This window comes from Salmo salar, chromosome 21 (assembly GCF_965601325.2).
Source record: "Salmo salar chromosome 21, fSalSal1, whole genome shotgun sequence".
NCBI lineage: Eukaryota > Metazoa > Chordata > Actinopteri > Salmoniformes > Salmonidae > Salmo > Salmo salar.
The window spans coordinates 22253931-22269605 of record NC_138311.1 but is presented as its reverse complement, the minus strand read 5'-3'; the positions used below and the strand labels follow the sequence as shown (position 1 = coordinate 22269605).

The window sequence follows — 15675 nt, the reverse complement described above, 5'->3', positions numbered from 1 at the left end:
CTCTACCTCACCCCAGCTGTCCACACAAGATCGAAACATGAAATGATAGAGGGCGAAACAGAGAAAAGCGTTAGGAAAATAAATTGTGAACAGAACCTCAGAATCCTGAGAACAGGTCTCTTCCTGTTTTAAATGGTAGTCAGAAATCAGAGACCTGGGAACTCCCAGCCAAAACAAACATGGCAACACCTTGGGGCCTGTATTCAATCAAAACCAATACACAGGATTCGGGGGTAGATCAAATCCAACATTTTGTTCCCAAGAGCGAGAAGGCTTTTAACATGCAATTTTGTTTCTTTTTGTTTCACACTGTAAACTGGGTTTGTTTTCGAACCTGACTTGCTGTGCAAGAATCCCAGGAAACCTGGTTACCAGCTTTGATTGAATAAGGACCCTAATGTCAGATAACCTGGACCTCTCACCAATAAGAAACACAATGGTTTTTGGTCAATGGTGTTTGTTTGTCAGTTTCAGCGATGTGTTATTCTGCCTGATGAGCAGTTCATCTCCAAGCGTTGAATAAGACATGGAAGTGTCAGATTTCACAAAGGTATAGCACAGTTCAAGCTGCTAGGATCCACTGTTCCTACGCTCAAGTATTTCTACAGCCGCAGTGGAAACACTTTTTCACAGGATATTGTCTTCGCCAATTCTCAAAACGAAGCATTTTCTTTTGCTTTTTTATAGATTCAGGGTTTCTTTTCAGGCGCATTACATGGTGATTTGAATATCGAAAGACAAAAAGATATTGGCATGTCTCTCCAAAAGTGATATAAGTCAAAGAGATTTGCAGTTTGGACTGAAACCACTGGAATGTTATAGGTCACCTCTGGTATGTTTCCTCTTTCTTTAGAAAGCAGTTATTTTTGCTGGCGTTGTTTTAACATCCTCCCAGAAAAGTTAGCAAAAAAACAACTTTTGCATAAATTGTGGGTGGAGGTATTTTGACTCTGAAATCCAGCTATCATGTTTCTGTAAAAAAGCCCTTGTTGGAGTTTTTCAAACCCATCATCTCCTCTACCACAGTCCTGAATGTATCTCCATCTGGTCCACAGCTGAAAACTATTAGACTGTGCTTGAACTTCCTTCTTCTCAGTATTCCACACGGTTTCAAAGCAAGTAAGTCACTTTTATTTTGGTCCTGCTGCTTGGTCGTCTTTGCATGTTTCTGTAATACCACTCTAAAGCCACTCTCTTATTTTCGTTCCTCTTGGCAACAGGGTTAAGGATTGCTGTGCTTGGTTTAGGATCCCGGCTGATTCAACTGTGGAATGTTGGGTTAAATTAATAAACAGATTGTTTTGGCAATGTCTAACGTGTTGCGCTTAGCAAGCTAAATTCCAGAGTGGGTGAAAGCGAGTGCAGAAACAAAGAAGCATTGTTGTTTTCCGAGTGGCATTATGTTAGGGGACTGCAGTGCGTGTTTTCATCCCATGTCAAAAGCTGGATGCCTTTCTATGCATATGGCTCAGATTAGCGGCTGCTAGAGAGGCTTTTCTAGGGGACATAAACTTTTGGGTTTTTCAACTCTTTTTTTTTTCTTCCATAAAGTGTCACATGTTTTCACACTGCTTTTTGTTTGCGGATTGCTTTTTGGGCATGAGAGATTACTTGTTCCTTGGGGTCAAAGTAGGTATATTTTTTGTTTCCCAAAAGTTTGTTTCCCAACCTAAATTCAAACTGTTTGTGTTACTGGAGTTGAGTTGCGCAACTGACATGTTTGTCTGAGCAAATAGCCAATGATAAACCTCATAAATGAGTTTATGCCACGTTTAGTGAAACATTTGCTTATAAGTGTTTGCCTCATTATGTAGCAGTAATGCAAAATACATACATTCTGGTATGTTATTAGTGTTGAAAGATTGAATTGATTGTTGTTGTAGTCTTTCAAACATTGAGCTTTATATGTTTGCACATCTTTGCTCCCAACTAATATAACTTTTACTGTGTGTTGTACACTGATCTGTTTAAACTGTTTAACCATGCCCCTAAAGTGTCAAGTGGCATTATTTATGTTCCATTTGCTTTGATTATCAGACCTGATGGTGTTTATTCACTACTGTAAGTGCTCCGAGGATCAGTGGTTCTTCAGATGCTTTCGTCCATGTGAGCGTACTGTGAACTATGGTCTTTGGCGTTCCTCGGGTGCAATCCATTCCTTCTCACTCTAACACTCTCGGCTATAGGCTATGTTACAAGCATGCTCTCAGGGAATTTGAAACCTGAGCAACGGCCTGTGAAAATAAGCATTACTCAGACTGCCTGATTCTCCAGACGGCTGTGTATTACCGCAACCGTGGGCTCAAACATGCCTGACCTCGATGCTCACACAGTTGCACTGCAGATGGTAAATAGCAGTGGGGAAGTTTGAGACTCTGTGCTAAGACTGGGGATACGGTTCTCCCAAGACAGGGTGAATCACCAGCTCAGGAAGCCATTAAAAAGAGCAAACACAGCTTCTGTCAATCATAAGGAGTGACATCACAGCCAGGCATACACAGTCCAACACTATAGTAAGAAAACATCCACTGTTAGAGGGTATTGCAGTCTGCTCCCCTATATTCCCTTAGTGGTTGCTGTTAGATATAGGCTAGCACTTAATTGTGCCTCTGGATAATTATATTTTGCAGTCAGTCATTTAGAAGAAAAGTTATTACTTTGAATTGGGTTGACTGATATGATTCTGCTGAAATAGTGACTCCACTTGAGTGTCGGTCATGTGTATCTTAGTCCCGACGTATTCAAAATGGAATGGTGTAGTTGTAGGCATTATAGGCAGTAATGCGGCAACATATTGGCATGAACAGACAGCCAACAAGGAAAGGGGGAGAAAAGGATATTGGCACTTGAATAGACAGATACAGCCACTTACTCCAGCTATCCATGGCACATTATTTTGACGGAGTTCTCACCTTTAATGACATAATACTGCAGTGTGACTTGGAAGAGTTTTGGGAAAAAGGGAATTAGGGCTCACACTATGCTGTAAGTGTGTGTTTGAATACACTGTAAAGTGTAGCCCAGTTCTTAATCAATTGACTTGAACTTGAATATAGCTTTATGCATGCTCAGTTTAGTGCACATTTTTATTTATTTATCGTGGACGGGATACTTTAGGTTTAATTTGATTAGTTACGGTATTATACCGTGGTGCCACATGCCATGAGTTGGTTTAAGGTTAATCCCTGAAAGAAATGACTTCCTGCAGAAGTAGGTTGAGGTGAAAAGTTGTTATTATAGCTGTGGTCTGTGGGTCTAAAGTCCTATTGGTTAAGATCATGATCAGGAGAGAGAAGGTACAGGGACAGCACTTAGGGAACACTTTCCCTTGAGCATTGGTCTACAGAGTAATCAATCCATACACTCCAGTGAATGATACATATGGTTGTCTAGGTGTCCGCTGTTGATCGTAGTAGGCTATTATTTAAAGGCCCAGTGCAGTCAAAAACATGATTCGCCTGTGTTTTATATATATCACCACACTGAGGTTGGAATAATACTGTGAAATTGTGGAAATGTTGATAATGCCCTTTTAGTGTAAGAGCTGTTTGAAATGACCGCCTGAAATTACAGACTGTTTTGGTGGGATGGCGTTTTGGCCTGCCTGGTAACATTCCCCTCCCCACTCAGAACACTCCCAATCAGTCCTAGCAAAATTCTTGCTTGAGAAATGTATCTTCGCTAAGAAGCTATTTTAATTTAAAACAATCACATTAAGGTACTAAATTGTTACTCAGAAATGATTTAATTATTTGAAATTAAGATAAAAACAGCTGCATTGGACCTTTAAGTAAATTTGAAAAACTGATGTTTTCTCAGAAACTCCAGATATTGAATGGGCTGTTTCAATCTACCACTCTTAAATTAGACTAACCATAATGAATCATATTCCCCTGTTAATCAGGACATCACCTGCTTAAGGCCCCTAAAGACTGTATATAAAGCAGTTTTGGTACCATTTTCATCATGCTCGGGATGATATAAATAAGTGACTTGGCGCCAAGCCTATTGTTTATGTCTAACGTGTTGAGAAGTGCAGAAAGGTTGCCCTGTCTCCCCTCAATTGTGGACATGGCTGCTGCCCATGTTCATTTGACTCTGCATTGCTCTGACGCGGGTACAATATTTGCCAGTAAAAAAACAAACACAAGCTGTCTTTTTAAGCAGCAAAGCTATTCTGTTTTGGCATACTGGTTTGAAAAAATCCCAATTGACACTCTATAGCTCATTTCAGTTGAACTTTGCCCCCTGAAGGACCATTATAGATAGAAAGAAAACATCTCCCAACATCACAATGTGGTTTTAGACCTTTGTGAAATAAAGTTGTCTCTGTGAAAAAATAAATCATAATAATTGCTTGTCTAATTGCATCATCTTTTTGTCTATTTCACATTATCAATTTTACTATATCCTAGTATCCTTAGCTACATAGTTATTGTAGGAAGTGTGTTGCTGTGTAATTACAGAAATTAAAGAGGTGTTGGTGCTATAGTTCTGTTTAAACTAAAACTATTTTCCTTTCATAATGTGTTACACAATAGTCAGTCAGAGCTGGCATTTCCATGTGGCAAATCACATAATGTCATATAATGTCATAACAATAAACTGTCAACCACATATAATAGAGCATATCTTAAAGCTAGACTAATTGAGATGGGTAATGCTAAATAGCTAATTTCAGTTTGTGAATTATATCTCTCAAATAGGACAGATAAGACATGGGAACACTTGTGTCAACACTCTGTCATGTTCATGGATTAGTAATACTAAAGCTTTCGTAACAGTTTCCAGCTCACCATTCACATGCGTTAACTTTGAGACTACTCTCTACATGGAGTATGGAAACATTACTGCTCTCTGATTTCTATCACTATTAGCACATTTTATTATTGTACAACAGCTCAGTCTCTCAGGTCTGGCTGTCAAATAGCATGTTTGTCCTCTCTCTTCAGACTCCTGTGTTGCGTGAGCCCCAGTGTATTTAGCACCACACCACTCTTTAAAAAGTAGCTCTGAAATCATAGACCTATTCACAGAGCTAGACATGTGATTTTCTCCCCCGCATGTAAGAGTCATTATATCCTGAATGTTGCAATGCTCCTCTGCATATGTCAGCGAATAAAAATGTCCTTTCTGAAGTTAGAGTTTGTCAGTTTGTCTCAACTTATGAAAAGAGAAATGCCTGGAACTACTGTCTTTAGCTGGACTATTGTAAGCATTTTTATATACAGTATATGCTACATATTATATCTGCTAGTGTCACAGAAGATGGTATAGCACGTGTTTAAGTATGTTCTTGGCCTGCTGCAGTGTCAAATAAAATACATCACCTTCAGGGCCTATACAGTACACTTACTCATCCTATGCAATCTCTGTTGAGCATCTGATTAAGGTTACTAAAGTATATGCCTGCCCATGAACTCTTCAGTGTGATGCGTTACACACAATGGTCAGTGTCATCCTCATTGCAATGCATACAATTCACCATTGAAAGAGTACCGTAATTTCCGGACTATTAAGCGCACCTGAATATAAGCTGCACCCACAGAATTAAAAAAAAGATATAATTTTGAACATAAATAAGCCGCACATGTCTATAAGCCGCAGGTGCCTACCGGTACATTGAAACAAATGAACTTTACACAGGCTTTAACGAAACACGGCTTGTAACAAAAATAAATAGGCTTTAACGAAACACGGCTTGTAACAAAAATAAATAGGCTTTAACAAAACACGGCTTGTAACAAAAATAAACAGGCTTTAACGAAACACGGCTTGTAACAAAAATAAATAGGCTTTAACGAAACACGGCTTGTAACAAAAATAAATAGGCTTTAACGAAACACGTCTTGTAACAAAAAATAAAAATGAGCAGTAAGCTGAGTCAATTCCTCACGCTGCTGTTTCCAACGTCTTATCATCGACTCATTAAGACCAAGCTCCCGTGCAGCAGCTCTATTTCCTTTTCCAACAGCCAGATCAATCGCCTTCAACTTGAAAGCTGCATCATATGCATTTCTCTGTGTCTTTGCCATGATGAGGGTGACAAAATGACTACCGTAATCAGAATGATGGGAAGTTTGAGAGCGCTCGATTTAATCTAAACAGTAAACAAAAAAGTTGTTTGACCTTAACCCGTTCGGCAATTTCATTGGTCTAATGAAAGCTTCATGCCGCCAAAAAACTGAGCACGTCACAGAATGTGTTTGTTTTTTTTTAAAACATTGAAAGCGGGAAAAATCCATATATTAGCCGCATCATTGTTTAAGCCGCGAGGTTCAAAGAAAAAGGTTCAGAGAAGAAAGTTGCGGCTTATAGTCCGGAATTTACGGTACTGTAGCTCGATGCGACATTTTCCATCTAGAAAGGAAGATCTTATCCTTCCGTTGTATCGAAAGGATACATAACAAAGACAGGAGCCGTAATTATTTTAAAGTGGACTTTTCATTCAAGTGGACATTTAAATTATATTGTTTGATTGACAATTGCTCGTATGTGTGGACAATAAAGTAATTTGTATCCTTGGAACTCATCTGAGGTATTCCATTTGTTTCCTTAGCAGAAAATTAGGAAATTGGCCTTTTGAAGATACACCAGAACCAGAAATGATCAGTAACTTACTTTATGAGAGTTGGTTTTTCCAATGCTTCCTCATCTCGTGATTCTCATGGTTTATCAGAATATGTTTGAATCACATATAGCCTACCTAATGAATAAAGAGTTAAATCAGTACTTCATTCTATTTAAGTTTTATCAGAGTGAGAGGTTTTGAAGGAGAAAACATTTAAGGAAAATTAAGTGGAATAAGAAATTAGTTTCTACCTTTTTCTTAAATCACTTTAAAGCAAAGGATAAATTGGCTTAGAAGGAACTTAATTACTATATATAAGGAAAGAGATAAAAAATAATAGCAACTGTCAAAATAATTGAGTCAACCTATTCTGAGGCAGAACTTACTTATTTGGCTATCTGTATGAGAGTTGGTTTTATCATTCAAACCAAAAACAGTTTATAGCCTATGTGCTGTTAATGCCTTATTGCATGCATAATGTATTGGCTGCTCACCTGATGTTTCTCACAACATCTTCATTCATACACTTAATCCCAACAAAGATGTCACTTGGTTGGGATTATCAGTGAATGGTCAGAGATAACATGTAGATAACCAAAGTGTGCCATGTCTATTTACTGTTCATACATGTATATCCAGCAGAGAATATGACAGCATATAACTCTGCTTTATGTGAAGGTTAAAACTGACTTTGCTGATATCAGAACTGATGTTTTGCTACAGTAATGCATCTACTTTGGTTTGATTTATTCAGGCAGCCATCGACAAGCATATATCGCCTTTCTCCCAGGAAGATTAGACTGTAATGCGACATGTGGCTGAGAAATCTTTTAAACAGTCCTAAGTCTTAAAACCTTTTCCAGAAAATGTTCTCAAGCAATATTCACTGGTACTACGAAAATGACCAGCAGTGGTAGAATTATTTACATCTTTGTCATGTTTAGTGTGCTAAATTGACAATGACAAATTATCCTACTAACAAGTCTAGCCATAAAAAATAAAAAAAATGGTCACCTCCCATACTCAGATGGTAAATCACTTTAACCCAAAGGTAAATACAAAGTGTTTTGCTGGTCGGTTTAGGTTTTCATTGGCGTATATTCTGACTGACTAAACATTAGCTTTCTGTGAGAGGGTGGGTTTCCTAAAGCAGAGGCTGACATCTGGCCAGTTGTTTAGTAAAATTTTCCAGGTTTTGTTTGTTGAAGGCCTGAGGTTTTAAACGATTCTAAAACTCTGTTTTTTTCCCTCCTGAGGTGGAGTATTGGCAAATACACAGAAGGGACCACAAAGACGCAAGGTTTTCCAGTATGAACCGGGCCTTTAACAGGAAAAAAGGTAAGCACTCAGACAGATTTTAGTTCTGTTCCCCATCTGCCCAGTTTCTCCACGCCGTCGCTCATATTATGATTGTGCATGTTCGGTGAGCTACTTGTTCTTATACCTGGAGCTAACTACGTAATCTACATGTGCACTGTCGTACTGAAAATGTCTGACGTAACCACTGCGGTTTCGCAACAACAGCTTTACGTATTTGCCATCTGTCCTACCACTCCAACTCCCTCCACTCGCATGAATCAACAGAACCGGAAATGTCCAAAGACCCTGCTGGACAATTTTTGGGCCCAGGTGGCCCTGAGTGTTCTTATGATATTTCAGTTTTAAAATTTACCTCAGCCCTGTCAGGCACCCAATGAGGAGAGAAAGACTTATCAGGTTAGGCAGATCTCTACTCCTGGTTCAGATTAGATTTCCCTTTCATGGATGATATTAAAATACAGCTTGGTGCTAAGGTGCTCCGCTACTGCTGCTACTGTCCTTTTTTCATAGGTTTTACTTTCTCATGAATCTAAATTGATACTTTGTCATATTTTGAACTCAGACTCTGGAGGGCACGTTTAGGGAGTCTATTGAAAGATTGGGCATAACAGAGAAGTTATGGCTTCACAGCTGACTCAGAAAGTAGTCAGTGAATTAGACACAGTGGCCCCGGTTACCATTCCCCGTCTCTCGCACTGATGGGCCCACAAATGCTTCCATACATACTTGCACACAGTCCAGTTCTGTGTAATTGTAGAGAACTACAGAGGCGCATCCAGCCATCTGGCATAAAGAGGGCATTAAAGCCATTTAAGCGAAGGACAACGGTCCCTCCCAACCCTCCCCGAACACAACCAATATTTTACACCAGACCGACACAGAACACAAGGCTTTTGGAGACAACCATTAATTACCAGAGCATTGCTCATAACTGATTAAGAATAGGGCTTGGTACAGAAACACAAAAGAGGATGACAGATCTAGTTGCTCAAAAGTTTCTTATCCAGATTATAATTTTATTTTCCAGGTCTCATTACAGTGCATGACTGTGCAGATTCATCGCTAGCTATTCATCAATATGTTGAGTCGATATTGCACTCTCAGCACGCATGCATTTGTGGTGGTTATTAAAAGCCTCCTGTTGAGATAGAATGTTTTAGCACAGATTCTTCATTGTACTCTTTAAACACTGGGACTTTAATCCTTTCACAATTGCATTTGGGAATTAGCATTATTGCATCTATATTTCTAGTGTCCTATGAGCAAAGTTGCTGCAGACCTGTGTCAATCACTTTGTTATAATTAGTAGTTAGAAAATATTCTTTATTTCTTCTACGTTCCTTCATCCTATATTTATTCATTTGAACTGATGCCAAAATGTGGTTGTAAAAAGAAAGAAAACAAAGTAAATTACTGTTCCTCATTCACCTTAATATGCAAGTTATTTGTTGGGTCTGTCTGACTACATACTGAGCATAATTTTTGTATGACGTTATCATGCTGTTCCTATAAGGCATTGATGAATTCCAATTAGATAACTGCCTCTTTTCATACAGTGCCTTCAGAAAGTATTCACACCCCTTGACTTTTTCCATATTTTACAAAGTGGGTCATTTTGTTGTCAGGGATACACACACATAAAATGCTATAATGTCAAAGTGGAAGAAAAAGTATAACATTTGTAAAAAAAAAAAAAAAAAAAAAAAATGCATGAAAAATAAAACACTAATATATCTTGATTAGATCAAATGTACCAATATTATTTTTAAATACAGTGCCTTCAGAAAGTATTCATACCCCTCGGCTTATTCCACATTTGTTTGTGTTAGCCTGAATTCAAAATTGATTAAACCAGCGTTTCTTAAAGTATGGGTCGTGACCTGTTAATGGTTGGTCGCGACGTAAATGTATAATTATTTGATTAATTACTGGAATTGATTTGGCCAAGTGCAACTGCGCTCTCGGTTCATTGCGCTCTCTGTTTATCAGCGGTCTCTGCTCAGTTTGGCAGCTGTGCGGGTGGGAGAGGTAGATTGAGATGCCCATGCACTTCACTGTTTACCGGATCTTTTTTTCTGCAGTTTTCTTGAAGATCACTCCGCGACCCACACGCTGCAGCGATATCGTTCAAGCCACTGACTTGTTATTCCCACTCGCCATCACTCTCCGCTGTCATGAAATTGACTCCTGCTAGCCACAAGTTCTGACTGAGCTCAATCGTCATGAAACGCAAATACAGTGATGACTTTTTGTCTCTTTCATACAAACTTTGAGAAATAACAAGGAGCGCCCATAATGTGTTTTGTGTGGGGAAGTGCTTAGTAATGATTCTCTCAAAACGAACAAATTAATAAAACGACACATTCTGACCAAACATCCAGGCACAACATGGTAAACCCAGGGAGTTCTTTCAGAACAGGGCAGAATGCTTCAGTGCTTTGAAAGTGGAAAAGTAAGTCAACTTGCAAGGCATTGTTGTCATATAATGGAGTACAGTCGTGGCCAAAAGTTTTGAGAATGACACAAATATTAATTTTCACAAAGTCTTCTGCCTCAGTTTGTATGATGGCAATTTGCATATACTCCAGAATGTTATGAAGAGTGGTCAGATGAATTGCAATTAATTGCAAAGTCCCTCTTTGCCATGCAAATGAACTGAATCCCCCAAAAACATTTCCACTGCATTTCAGCCCTGCCACAAAAGGACCAGCTGACATCAATGTCAGTGATTCTCTCGTTAACACAGGTGTGAGTGTTGACGAGGACAAGGCTGGAGATCACTCTGTCATGCTGATTGAGTTTGAATAACAGACTGGAAGCTTCAAAAGGAGGGTGGTGCTTGGAATCATTGTTCTTCCTCTGTTACCTGCAAGGAAACACGTGACGTCATCATTGCTTTGCACAAAAAGGGCTTCACCTGCAAAGATATTGCTGCCAGTAAGATTTCACCTAAATCAACCATTTATCGGATCATCAAGAACTTCAAGGAGAGCGGTTCAATTGTTGTGAAGAAGGCTTCAGGGTGCCCAAGAAAGTCCAGCAAGCGCCAGGACCGTCTCCTAAAGTTGATTCAGCTGCAGGATCGGGGCACCACCAGTACAGCGCTTGCTCAGGAATGGCAGCAGGCAGGTGTGAGTTCATCTGCACGCACAGTGAGGCGAAGACTTTTGGAGGATGGCCTGGTGTGAAGAAGGGCAGCAAAGAAGCCACTTCTCTCCAGGAAAAACATCAGGGACAGACTGATATTCTGCAAAAGGTACAGGGATTGGACTGCTGAAGACTGGGGTGAAGTCATTTTCTCTGATGAATCCCCTTTCCGATTGTTTGGGGCATCCGGAAAAAAGCTTGTCTGGAGAAGACAAGGTGAGCGCTACCATCAGTCCTGTGTCATGCCAACAGTAAAACATCCTGAGACCATTCATGTGTGGGGTTGCTTCTCAGCCAAGGGAGTGGGCTCACTCACAATTTTGCCTAAGAACACAGCCATGAATAAAGAATGGTACCAATACATCTTTCAAGAGCAACTTCTCCCAACCATCCAGGAACAGTTTTGTGACGAACAATGCCTTTTCCAGCATGATGGAGCACCTTGCCATAAGGCAAAAGTGATAATTAAGTGGATCGGGGAACAAAACATCGATATTGTGGGTCCATGGCCAGGAAACTCCCCAGACCTTAATCCCATTGAGAACTTGTGGTCAATCCTCAAGAGGCGGGTGGACAAACAAAACCCACAAATTCTGACAAACTCCAAGCATTGATTATGCAAGAATGGGCTGCCATCAGTCAGGATGTGGCCCAGAAGTTAATTGACAGCATGCCAGGGCAAATTGCAGAGTTCAACACTGCAAATATTGACTCTTTGCATCAACTTCATGTAATTGTCAATAAAAGCCTTTGACACTTATGAAATGCTTATAATTATTCTGTGCAGCAGGAAGCAGTCCCCTGCCTGACGGAGAAAGCAGTAGATATTCTGATCCAGTTTGGCACCACGTACCTATGCAAGTCAGGGTTGGCATTTCCATGTGGTGGCTCACGTAATGTAAAATAATGTCATAACAATAAACTGTCAACCACATATAATAGAGCATATCTTAAAGCTAGACTAATTGATATGGGTAATGCTAAATAGCTAATTTCAGTTTGTGAATTATATCTCTCAAATAGGACAGATAAGACATGGGAACACTTGCAATTGCTTTCTGTCATGTTTATGGATTAGTAATACTAAAGCTTTTGTCAGTTTCCAGCTCACAGTTCACATCCATTAACTTTGAGACTACTCACACCCCTGAGTCAATACTTTGTAGAAACACCTTTGGCAGTGAGTGTTTTGGGGTAAGTCTCTATGGACTCACTCTGTGTGTAGTAATAGTGTTTAAAAAAAGCAGACATTGAATATTTTATTTTTATTTATTGAACCTTTATTCAACTAGGCAAGTCAGTTAAGAACACATTCGTATTTACAATGACGGCCTACCTTGGCCAAACCATAACCCGGATGACGCTGGGCCAATTGTGCGGCGCCCTATGGGACTCCCAGTCATGGCCGGTTGTGATACAACCTGGAATCGAACCAGGGTCTGTAGTGATGTCTCTAGCACTGAGATGCAGTGCCTTAGACCGCTGCAACACTCGGGGAATATCCCTTTGAGCATGGTGAAATTATTAAATACACCCAGTCACTACAAAGATTCAAGCGTCCTTCCTAACTCAGTTGCCGGAGAAGAAGGAAACCCCTCAGGGATTTCACCATTAGATCAATGGTGACTTTAAAACAGTTACAGAGGTTAATGGCTGTGATTGGAGAAAACTGAGGATGAATCAACATTGTAGTTACTCCACAGTACTAACCTAAATGACAGAGGGAAAAGAGGAAGCCTGTACAGAATAGTACAGAATAATCCAGGTGTGCACATCTTTTTGAGATTTACCCAGAAAGACTCACAGCTGTAATCACTGCCAAAGGTGATTCTAACATGTATTGACTCAGGGGTGTGAATACTTAAGTAAATGACATATTTGTGCAACAATGGCCTATAGGTGGTGCTGTTATAAGCTGTTTCAAACCCTCATATCCACTGCCCTGTTTGACCTAGATACTTGTAAGTATGTAGGTGTCTTTCCTCAAGCTTAACAAATTTGCCTCAAGGACCAATAAGGACCAATCTTGGACATTTTTGAAAACCTTTGAAAAACATATTCTCATGAACCATAAGTCCAAATAACACCAATTCGGTATGTAGGCCCACGGTACATCTCTTAACTTCAGTTGAGAAAAGCTAAGGAATTGGTTAAGAGATGGCTGAGTTATTGATAAATCAGGAAATCTGATTTTACGTGGCCATTTAAATCCTTTGTAAATTGACTCCATAATGGCCTATCAACTTGAAACATTTAGGGTCATCAAAGACATTACCATGATGAACCATGTTAAGTTTGGTATTCATATTTTTAAATGTAAGGAACTATTAACAGTTCACTTTTTTGACTATGTAAACCTAATGCTTAAAATAATCATATTAAATCTTCTCATGGACTAATAGTCAGATTCACTCCAAATTTGGTCTTTGGACTCATCACAATAGTCCCTAAAGAGTTGATAACGTTGATGCATTTGAAGATGATGCTAAAATGCTAGAATATGCAAAAAATACTTCAATTTTCTTCTCATGAAGAATTGCACCTAATGAAAGAATTCCTACACAATAGAGTGCTTGCTTTGTTATCCAACTGATCTTGTGTCCTTTCTGTCATCCTGTGAACCCCATTCATTGCTGCTCGCAGCTATATTTTCAAATAATATTTTCAAATACCTGGGTTAAATGCAGGGGAGTGTATTTGAATCAGGCTATTTGAGTATTTTCAAATACAATGTACTCTCCAAGTTTATTTCCAAATACATTAAAATACCTGAATACTTACTTCGAATTTACAGTGCCTTCGGAAAGTATTCAGACCCCTTGACTTTTCCCACATTTTTTTACGTTACAGCCTTATTCTAAAATGGATTTTTCTCATCAATCTACACACAATAGCCCATAATGACAAAGTAAAACAGGTTTTTAGAAATTTTTGCTAATTTATGTAAAATAAACTGAAATATCACATTTACATAAGTATTCAGACCCTTTACTCAGTACTTTGTTGACGCATCTTTTGTAGCGATTACAGCATCAAGTCTTCTTGGGTATGATGCTACAAGCTTGGCACACCTGTATTGGGGAGTTTCTTCCATTCTTCTCTGCAGATCCTCTAAAGCTCTGTCAGGTTGGATGGGGAGCGTTATTGCACAGCTATTTTCAGGTCTCTCCAGAGATGTCAAATGAAATCAAAGTTTATTTGTCACGTGCGCCGAATACAACAGGTGTAGACCTTACAGTGAAATGCTTACTTATAGGCTCTAACCAATAGTGCGGAAAAAAAGGTGTGTGTGTGTGTGTGTGTGTGTGTGTATAGGTAAGTAAAGAAATAAAACAACAATAAAAAGACATTTGAAAATAACAGTAGCAAGGCTACATAAGGACACCGGTTAGTCAGGCTCATTGAGGTAGTATGTGCATGTAGGTATGGTTAAAGTGACTATGCATATATGATGAACAGAGAGTAGCAGTAGCGTAAAAGATGGGGTTGGGGGGGGGGGGGGGGGGGCACACAATGCAAATAGTCCGGGTAACCATTTGGTTACCTGTATAGGAGTGTTATGGCTTGGGGATAAAAACTGTTGAGAAGCCTTTTTGTCCTAGACTTGGCACTCCTGTACCGCTTGCCATGCGGTAGTAGAGAGAACAATCTATGACTGGGGTGGCTGGGGTCTTTGACAATTTTTTGGGCCTTCCTCTGACACCCCCTGGTGTAGAGGTCCTGGATGACAGGCAGCTTTGCCCCAGTGATGTACTGGGCCGTACCCACTACCCTCTGAAGTGCCTTGCGGTTGGAGGCCGAGGAATTGCCGTACCAGGCAGTGATGCAACCGGTCAGGATGTTCTCGATGTTGCAGTTGTAGAACCTTTTGAGGATCTCAGGACCCATGCCAAATCTTTTTAGTTTCCTTAGGGGGAATAGGCTTTGTCGTGCCCTCTTCACGACTGTCTTGATGTGTTTGGACCATTCTAGTTTGTTGTTGATGTGGACACCAAGGAACTTGAAGCTCTCAACCTGCTCAACCTGCTCCACTACAGATGTTCAATCGGGTTCAAGTCTGGGCTCTGGCTGGGCCACTCAAGGACATTCAGAAACTTGTCCCGAAGCCACTCATGTGTTGTTTTGGCTATGTGCCTCGGGTTGTTGTCCTGAGTGCTCTGGAGCAGGTTTTCATCAAGGATCTCTCTGTACTTTGCTCCATTCATCTTTGCCTCCATCCTGACTAGTCTCCCAGTCCCCGCTGCTGAAAAACATTCCCACAGCATGATGCTGCCACCACCATGCTTCACCGTAGGGATGGTCCTCCAGACGTGATGCTTGGCATTCAGGCCAAAGAGTTCAATCTTGGTTTCATCAGACTAGAAAATCTTGTTTCTCATGGTCTGAGAGTCTTTAGGTGCCTTTTGGCAAACTCCAAAAGGCTGTCATGTGCCTTTTACTGAGGAGTGGCCACTCTACCATAAACGCCTGATTGGTGGAGTGCTGCAGAGATGGTTGTGTTGCAGATATTTTTTGCTACCCTTCCCCAGATTTGTGCCTTTTTTAAAATCTTTTTTGCTTCATCATTATGGAGTATTGTGTGTAGATTGCTGATATGTTTTTAAAAAAAAAATCAAATTTAGAATAAGGCTGTAATA

The 15675-nt window shown here is 39.9% G+C and overlaps 1 protein-coding gene across 6 annotated transcripts in view; it reads left to right on the top strand.

Moving 5' to 3' along the window:
* gulp1a (GULP PTB domain containing engulfment adaptor 1a) overlaps window positions 1-15675 on the top strand; it is a 167372-nt gene that overhangs the window by 132716 nt on the left and 18981 nt on the right. For 3 of the 6 annotated variants that reach the window (XM_045704528.1, XM_045704531.1, XM_045704530.2), the window contains one exon: window positions 7828-7909. In XM_045704528.1, the coding sequence (XP_045560484.1) occupies window positions 7882-7909 (28 nt within the window). In that variant the 5' untranslated portion in view covers window positions 7828-7881. Of the gene's footprint in view, window positions 1-638; window positions 1120-1199; window positions 1630-7827; window positions 7910-15675 lie in introns of those variants that run through there. The other 3 variants (XM_014164434.3, XM_014164425.3, XM_014164433.3) reach the window with 3 other exon arrangements.